Raw genomic sequence first — 9,815 nt, 5'->3', positions numbered from 1 at the left:
ACATAAAATAATATTAAATTCATTTTCTTTTTAATTCATTTTCTTTTTAAATTCATTCTTTTTAAAGTTAATCCAAAAATTAAAAAAAAAAACCATGTGTAAAAAACTAGCCGTTAGACACAAACATAAAATAATATTAAATTTATTTTTCCTTTTAAATTTCTTTTAAATTTCATTTTTTTAAATCAATCCAAAAATCAAAAGTTCATCATATGTTAATCTCTTAATATTTCACCATTCAACCATTATGCTGTCACATGTCTACATCCAAATGGTCTGGTTATGCCACGTCATCCACCACGGTATTTTCTCTATAGACTTATTTCAGTTATATCGTCTTCGTTTTAGCTCCAATTTGAGTGATTCAAGAAGTGTTGGAATCATTATTCCGAGCTCTATGCTATGGACATATTAAAACACTAAATTTTTCAGTAATTAAAAAATGAGTTTGTTATCATCAAAATATTGATTAATTAAATAATTAAATAAATTAATTTGAGATTAAGGGCCAAAAAGCCAACAGAGTCCTCCCCCAAGGTTCGAGAAATTGTTTAACCACCGAGTATGTAAACTAAAGAAGAACTTGTATGGGTTAAAACAACCCCCGAGAGTCTGGTTTTGCAGATTCACTACCTTTGTAAAGTCACAAGGGTATAGTCAGGGACACTCAGATCACACTCTCTTCACTAAGAGGTCAATATCCGGGAAGATTGCAGTTTTGATTGTATATGTTGATGATATTATCATTTCAGGTGATGATACTTCAGAGATTGACCATTTAAAGACGAAAATGGCTGAGGAATTTGAAATCAAGGACCTTGGAAAACTAAGGTACTTCCTTGGAATGGAGGTAGCCTGATCGAAAGAAGGGATTTCGGTTTTCCAACGAAAATATACTCTGGACTTGCTTAAGGAGACAGGTATGGTAGGCTGCAAACCAGTTGACACCCCTATAGAAGTGAATACAAAACTAAGTAATATAAGTGAAGGTGTACCAGTTAATAAAGAGAGATATCAGCGGCTTGTTGGAAAGTTAATCTACCTCTCTCATACTAGACCAGACATTTCATATGCTGTTAGTATGGTGAGTCAGTTTATGCAATCTCCTTACGAAGAACATATGTGGGCAGTGGAGTGCATCCTGTGGTATCTGAAAACGTCTTCAGGGAGAGGCTTGATGTTCAAAAAAACTGATAGATGGTGCATCAAGGCATACATAGATACAGATTGGGCAGGTTCTATGGTAGATAGAATGTCGACATCAGGATATTGTACCTTCATGTGGGGTAACCTTGTTGTATGGAGGAGTAAGAAACAAGGGGTTGTTGCCAAAAGTAGTGTCGAAGCTGAGTACAGAGCTATGAGTCTGGGATATGTGAAGAAATTGTGCTAGAAAACGTTTTAAGTGATCTTGATCAAGGTCACACTGGTCTAATGAAACTCTGTTGTGATAACAAAGCCGCAATAAGCATAGCAAATAATCCAGTTCAACATGACAGAACAAAACATGTGGAGATTGATCGGCATTTCATCAAGGAGAGACTTGACAGTGGCAATGTTTGTGCCACCTATGTTCCTTCCAGCCAACAGATTGTAGACATCCTAACAAAGGGACTGCCCAGATAGTTGTGTGGCTCTTGTGTTAGTAAGTTGGGTCTTATTGGCATCTATGCCCCAACTTGAGGGGGAGTGTTAAAATTAGGGTTTTTTACTCAAGGGGCATTTCTGTCTTTTTCCTTGTACCCTAGGGTTTCCCTTTTTTTTTTTCTATTTAAGCTGGTAGTCGCTATGTATACTTTGTATCAGTCTTCTAATAAGAATCCTTTATCCCGTGGTTTTTTCTCCCTTATTAGAGTTTTTCCACGTAAACTTTGTGTGTGCTACTTTCTATCTCTACTCTGTCTTTTTCATCAATACATGTTAAGAAAAAATATTAGAAATGAGGAGGGACTTACTTCCAACTCAAGGAATCCACATGCTTGAATCTCCTAGGAGTTTTAGTTCCAACTCAAGGAAGGCACAAAACCTTATAAGATTACAAAATTCGTACAAAAAAGACTTTTTTAGCACTTATTTACCCTATACGCACATATCTCAACATTTACTTGGCTTAATTTTCCTTTATAAAACCACCATTTTATCATGAATTACAACAATAAATGCATGCTTTCCGAACAATAACCTTAGTTTTTAGAGCTAAATACCCTTCATGAATTAGTGTTATCAACATTGTTATACACAAATTAAAAAAGACGTTCATAATGATCAGCTTGATGATACAGATAAAGTAAGAGATATTCTTAACCAGGTTGAGAGAGATGATGATGTTCACTAACAGTTGGTAGAAATAGAAGTTACTATAGATTTTTCACTCAATTTAGAGATAGTTATCCATCAAAAAAATATTTTGTTAATAAATACTTTTTATTGACTCAAAAGTCAAATTTTGAAAGTTAAGAAGAGGTCAAAGAAGATGAACACAAAAGAGAAGGGATTGATGTAATGAATGATGAAATAATGTTTTTACATGAAAACTACATGTTTGAGCTTACTAAATTGCCTAAAGGAAAAACTACATTAAAAATTAAGTGAGTTTATAGACTAAAAAAGAAAAAACCACCTCAAAACTACGTTAAAAAGTGAGACTAGTTGTCAAAGGGTTTATTCAGCAAAAATGTGTTGACTTTTATGAAATTTTAGCTTTTGTTGTTAAGATGTCTTCTATATGTATAGTTTGGGATTGAAACACACAAAAAATGTATGATATTTACCTTAGATTTAGGATTATTTTTAATGTGTTCTTATCAGATTTGACGTTTTTGCTAGTAATTTCTAGTGTTTATGATCGAGAAGTGAATTATACTCAAAATAAACCAAAAGGGATTAAATTAAAGGAGTCAAAATGGAGCAATGGATCATAGGGAGTGAAGAAAAGAGAGGAAAATGCTAATGAACCAAAGGGTAGGGGAGCGTTGCAATGCTATGACGTGAACCAGTGATAAACGCTCAAAGGCAGTAGCTGGAATTGTGGAGGCAGTGTTGCAACACTAAAAATAGCATCGTGCAATGCTACAACAACTCTAGACCAATGTTGCAACACTACTTTCCTTATTTGAAAAATCTACTAATTTTGGCAAAGATTTTTTCAAAATTTCTCATCCTCTATATTATTGGATTTCATTCTGACCTAATGGAGGGGGAATCTGATCGAATTGAGGGCTAAAGATCGAAATCTGAGACATAAATTAAAAGAGGGTTTATGTTTAGAAGTTAGAGAATTTGAGGGATATTTTGAAGGTCGTTCGAGTTCCTGAGGTGACGAGCACAAAAGAGAAGGGATTGATGAAATAAATTATGAGCTAATTTTTTTTCATGAAAACTAAACGTCTGAGCTCACTAAATTGCCTAAACGAAAAACTAAAATTAAGCGAGTTTATAGACTTAAACAAGAAGAAACCACCTCAAAACTATGTTACAAAGTGAGACTAGTTGTCAAAGGGTTTATTCAGCAAAAATGTGTTGACTTTTATGAAATTTTAGCTCTTGTTATTAAGATTTCTTCTATATGTATAGTTTGGGATTTGATAGCTAGCCTTAACTTAGAGGTTAAACAAATGTGCTAATAAGTTAAGCAACCAAGGAGATAATGAGACTTTACAAGATGAAAATGAAGCTCAACAAGCTCACACAATATCAATAATGAAGCTCTTTGGATATTTGTTCAGTTGACTTTATATTTTTCTAAGGCAATGGTTTATGTAGATGTCTCAAATAAAGTCTTAACATTTGCATGTGACATCAGAGTAGGTAGAATATTTTCCTTATATGAAAATATCTAGATGTAATATTTTATCTATTATTTTCCTTTATTGAAGCACGTCATTTCTATTCCAAATGGGGATTTGTTTCCTTTCATGGATTCGACTACTTAAAGAGAATTGTGTTGTCCATTTAGGTCAGTCGTATTTTCTCGAACAAGACAATTTTTGTTTGACTTACGAATAGTTCTACATTATGTTCTTGCACCTTGCTCACTATTCTGCTATGCAAGTTCTTCATTTGTTGAAGTGCAACAATTTGAAGTGAATCACAGTCTTAGGGGAACCTAAGTTATTGATGCTAGAGAAGGGATTCTGGGTCTTAGGCGGATAGTTTCAGAGAAGGAGCTCTCCATCTTAGAGGGATCCTAAGATTCATCAATGAAGAAAGTTCACTGATTTGAGGAAAAATATCATCATGAGATGAGTCTTACTCATCATCGGAAGCCAAGGTGATCAAGACTAATATTGTCAAGCTTATAGGGAGCCTAAGTACACTTGAAAGGGAGTCTCACATCTAGAGGGAGCCTAGGTGATCAGTGAGTACATGAGTCACTATAGTGATTTGTATTACATATAAGTATTGCATTGTAAACTACTTAACTCTTTAATATTAGTGGATTATCTTTCCTCGGCATACTGCCCCCCAAACATAGGTGGTTCATCGCCAACTGGGTTACCAACTTGTGTGAAGAGTTGTAACTGCTCAAGTTTCAAGAAACATTTAGTCACCCAAGAAACACAATGAATATGAAAATCTAGATTCACCAACATACGTAATGCAATATGTGATAGAATTGAATTCCTTGCAGAAGCATGTGAACTATAACAACCCAAATTTTGTTAGTAATGTAATTTTAGTAATTTCTTTTAATTGAGGGCGTTTTTGGAATTTTAGACTTTAAGTGTAATTGCAGGAATTTAATTATTGACGTTGGAAATGAATGACAGGAGTTAATTCTTTTTGAAAGGAAGGGAATTTAAAGAATTTATGTGGATTAAGAAATTTTATTTTTATTTTTATTCTTTCCTTCTCTTTTCTCTTTCTTTTTCTCCCTCCCTTTCCCTCTTCTTCCTGTCTCTTATACACATCTAGATGTGTATAAGAGACAGGCTCTGCTTGGTCCGCTCGGTTCCGCTGCAGGTCGTCCAGCTGCCCCGCCGCTGTTAAGGTCCGATCGCTCTGCAGCCAAGTTTCAGATCGGCTGATTTCGATTGCGATTTTTCCAACTTCGCCACTATCCGTTCTAGCCCTGCCACTAGCCGTCACCACTGTTCCTTTGGGTTTCGTCGGATCTTGAGTTTTGGGGTAAGATTTAAATGATTTTCATAGGTTTGTTAAGGATATTGAATACCCAATAAATAATGTGTTTAATTATCACTTCAATGAGGATTTTGAAGGTTGGACTTGATAGTTTGAAGGAGTTTAAGAGACTTTTGGCGTGCTGGCAAGCAAAGTTAAGGTAATTTCGACAAGGATTTGGTATGATTTGGGGCTTTGTTACTTGTTTGGTTTGAGTGTAATTTATACAAATTAAGTTGCTCAGTTTTGTTGTCTATTTTGGCGGGATTTTTCTCTTAGGAGTGTGAACCTAAAGGTTAAAATTTACTTTGATTTATGTACTAGGATTAAATTCCAAGATTGTGAATATTAAAAGGGTGTTGGTTGCTCGAATAATTTTTTGGCTTAAATTCAACGTTTGGAGGTGAATTCGAATCGGACTATGCCTTAGGTAAGTTTATTGGAAATATTTGGTAATATTTGGGTGTTTGGAATTAAGATTGAGTTATTAATTTTAAGCTTAGTTTATGTTTAGGCTTGATTAAGGATTCGAGAGTTTCACAAAGATTCAATTGCTTTTAGTTCAACCTAATATCAAGGTAAGTAATCTTACTACTGGAACTACCCACGGGCCAGACACTAGATATATACTAGCATAATAGATGAATATCAGGACAGAACGATAGCATGATAAACGGATAGTATAGTATGACCGATATATTTTATTGTATGAAAATCTGAAAGATTTATTTGTGCACGTAGATACTTGCATGCTAATAAGAGGTGATACTTGATTCACTAAGGTTGTATTTGATATGAGGATATTGAGGCTCATATGCATGTTGTATAGCCCTGATATTGAGGTGTATATGTATGTTATAAAACCATATTGTGATAATTGTGATGTTGAGACTGTGATAGTGTCTTTACTAATTAGTTAGATGCCCATTAGATATTTTGTTTCCTTTGGGATTCACTAGATATCGTGTTTCCTTCGGGATTTACCATATATTTTGTTTCCTTCGGGATTCACCAGGTTGTGTTTCCTTTGGGATTCACCAGATTGTGTTTCCTTTGGGATTCACCAAATATTGTGTTTCCTTCGGGTTTGACCAGATATTGTGTTTCCTTCGGGATTCACCAGATATTATGTTTTCTTTGGGATTCACCAGATATTGTGTTTCCTTCGGGATTCACCAGGGGTTGTGTCTCCTTTGAGATTCACCAGGGGTTGTATTTTCTTTGGGATTCACATGAGGTAGTGGGCATACTTAACTACAGTAGGATAGAAACTAGTTTTTCATGTAGTATATGTCCTATAAGGACTAGAGCAGTTTTTATGTTCCGCTAGAGGTAGGCATCTAGAGGACATAGATGCCTAGCCCGACTCCAGTAGTGGGGTTACTTACTGAGTATTTTATACTTATCCTTTCTCATGTTGTTGTTTCATGTAAAGGTAGAGATGCACCAGCGATTGACAAGCAGAATTCGTGATCGAGCTATTGGGACCAGTTTTATACTTCCACTCATGCTATTTAGATTTCGTTTCATGTTTTTTTTTTCAACTTTCAGTTTTGTTGTTCTAAGCTTACTATTAAGAATTTTTTTCAGACTTATTATTATCATTTATGGTTTATGGGTACCCATTATTTGTTTTTAATGTTTGAATTTAATAAAGGACTTTTGAACTTACCTTATTTATTTATAATTTATTTCACCATAAAAGGGTGTCGTTTTAAGTTCCATGCATGCATGTATTTAGTAACGGCCTAACTTAAGTCCTAGGGGGTCAAGTCGTTACAGTTGATATCAGAGCCCACATTTTGGGTTCTGAAGACTGACTTATTACGTTAGTCTAGGTAGTCCCTGTGGCCCAGTAACGAATTCCTCATCATCGCCAGATATGTCCTACTAATGAAAGTTTTCAGTACATATATGAGATTAGTGATGTAATGTTTCAGTAGCATGATTTCTGAGAAAGACCCAGAGGTAGATAGCTAATGTATGAGTTCATGACAGGGCATGGTACCTAAACCTAGAACAAGAAAGACTGTTAGAGAAGGGTGCAGGAAGAGGAAGCTGAGAGTAGCTAGACTATCCCGAGAGCTCCAAATCCACCTGTGGCCCAAGTCGATAAGAAGGCAATGGAAGCCAAAATTAGTGAAGTTGTTGCATCCTCCCTAATGGGAAAACTGCAGAAGTTGATCTGTAACACGATGGTAGGACAGACTACCCAGAACCAGACTTAGGAGGAACTGGTGCCACCCGAGCAGTTACAGCAAACCGGACCGCAGGATAGAAACATGCAGGGCCTGTCTCTTGAGGCTAAACATCTGCTGTCTCTTATACACATCTAGATGTGTATAAGAGACAGCCACGATGGCATGACAGACTACCCAGAACCAGACTTAGGAGGAACTGGTGCCACCCGAGCAGTTACAGCAAACCGGACCGCAGGATAGAAACATGCAGGGCCTGTCTCTTGAGGCTAAACATCTAAGGGATTTCAGGAAGTTTGACCCTCGCTCCTTTGATGGATCGTTGGGGGATCCCACCAAAGCAAAGATGTGGTTATCATCTATCGAGACAATTTTCCGTTTTATGAGGTGCCCGGAAGAGCACAAGCTCCAATGTGCAGTTTTCATGTTGACTGGCAACGTAGAAATCTGGTGGCGTTCAGCAGAGAAAATGATTATACTGGTAGGAAACTATTAACCTGGGAGCAATTCAAGAAATGTTTCTATGAGAAGTATTTTTCACCAGATATTATGTTTCCTTTGGGATTTACTAGATATTGTGTTTCCTTTAGGATTCACCAGATTGTGTTTGCTTCGGAATTCACCAGATATTGTGTTTCCTTCGGGATTCACCAGGGGTTGTGTCTCCTTTAGGATTCACTAGGGGTTGTGTTTCCTTCGGGATTCACAAGAGGTAGTGGGCTTACTTACTACAGTAGGATAGAAACTAGTTTTTCATGTATGTATGTGTCCCATGAGGACTAGAGCAATTTTTATGTTCCGCCAGAGGTAGGGATCTAGAGGACATAGATGCCTAGCCCGACCTCAGTAGTGGGGTTATTTACCAAGTATTTTATACTCATCCTTTCTCATGTTGTTGTTTCAGGTAAAGGTAGAGATGCACCAGCGATTGACAAGCGGAATTCGTGATTGAGCCAGTGGCACCAGTTTTATGCTTCTGCTCATGATATTTTGATTTCTTTTCATGTTTTTTTTCAACTTTCAATTTTTCTATTTGAAACTTACTATTATAAATTGATTTCAAACTTATTATTATTGTTGAAAAAAGAGGAAGAATAAAACCCAAGATTTACGTGGAAAATCCTAGATCAGGGAGAAAAACCCATGATAGAGACTGATTTTATTATTAATTCTGAAACACAAAAAACAAGAGAATAGGCTAAATAAATAGACTAGGGGAAGCCCTAGGGTACAAACAATTACTAAACTACCCCTAGGGTTACAAGCTGATTTTCGACACTCCCCCTCAAGTTGGGGCGTAAATATCAATACGGCCCAACTTGCTGACACAGTAGTCAAAGTTTTGTCTCAGTAACCCTTTTGTGAGCACATCTGCAAATTGCTGATTTGATGGAACATAAAGGATGAATATACTTCTATTGTCAAGTCTTTCCTTGATGAAGTGTCGGTCGATCTCAACGTGTTTTGTTTTGTCATGCTGAACAGGATTATTTGCAATACTTATTGTTGTTTTATTGTCGCAAAACAGTTTCATTGGAAGCTCATTGTCTTGATGAAGTTCTGACAACACTTTATCAACCAGATTTCTTCACATATCTCTAAACTTATGGCCCGATACTCAACTTCCGTACTACTTTTGGCCAGAACTCCCTGTTTCTTGCTCCTCCAGGTCACTAGATTACCCCAAACAAATGTGCAATACCCATATATTTATTTTTTTTTATCAACAACAGACCCTGCCCAATCAGAATCAGTGTAGGCTTCAATGTAGCGTTTATCAGACTTCTTGAACATTAACCCCTTACCTGGTGTACCTTTCAGATATTGTAGGATGTGTCCAACGGCTGTCATGTGTTCCTCATAAGAAGCCTGCATAAATTGACTGATAACACTCACTGCATATGAAATATCAGGTCTCGTATAAGATAAGTATATCAATTTTCCAACTAACCGCTGATACCTTTCTTTATTGACTGGGACACTGTTACTGGTATTGTTGAGCTTTGAATTATATTCAACTGAGGTGTCAGCAGGTTTACACCCAGTCATTCCTATTTCCGTTAGAAGATCAATTGTATATTTCCATTGGGATACTAAGATCCCATCCCTTGATCGGGCTACTTCCATTCCGAGAAAGTATCTTAACTTCCCAAGGTCTTTAATTTCAAACTCTTTGGCCATCTTTGCTTTGAGTTTCACAATTTCATCATCATCATCACTGGAGAGCACAATATCGTCAACATACACAATGAGAACGACAACCTTCCCTGAAGTTGACCTTTTTGTAAATAGTATGTGGTCTGAGTGCCCTTGGGTATACCCTTGTCTTTTGACAAAGGTGGAAAATCAGTCAAACCAGGCGCTTGGAGATTGTTTCAACCCATAGAGCGACTTTCTCAGTCAGCAGACTTGCTGTATGAACTGATCTTCAAATCTGGGGGGAGGATTCATGTAGACTTCCTTCTCAAGCTCTCCATTGAGAAAGGAATTCTTTAC

General features: G+C 36.5%; 1 protein-coding gene across 1 annotated transcript; it reads left to right on the top strand.

Annotated features, from left to right (window-relative positions):
- Positions 1-922: 922 nt before the first annotated feature.
- On the top strand, positions 923-1,393 carry LOC120083146 (secreted RxLR effector protein 161-like). The gene has a single exon (XM_039038733.1). The coding sequence runs from the start codon at positions 923-925 to the stop codon at positions 1,391-1,393; it is 471 nt and encodes a 156-aa protein (XP_038894661.1).
- The last annotated feature ends 8,422 nt before the right edge of the window (positions 1,394-9,815 follow it).

This window comes from Benincasa hispida, chromosome 8, assembly GCF_009727055.1.
Source record: "Benincasa hispida cultivar B227 chromosome 8, ASM972705v1, whole genome shotgun sequence".
Lineage (NCBI taxonomy): Eukaryota > Viridiplantae > Streptophyta > Magnoliopsida > Cucurbitales > Cucurbitaceae > Benincasa > Benincasa hispida.
This window is presented reverse-complemented; position numbering and strand designations above follow the sequence as displayed.

Excerpts from the sequence above, each read along its gene's own strand:
- LOC120083146 (XM_039038733.1), top strand. The coding sequence starts at position 923 with ATGGTAGGCTGCAAACCAGTTGACACCCCTATAGAAGTGAATACAAAA.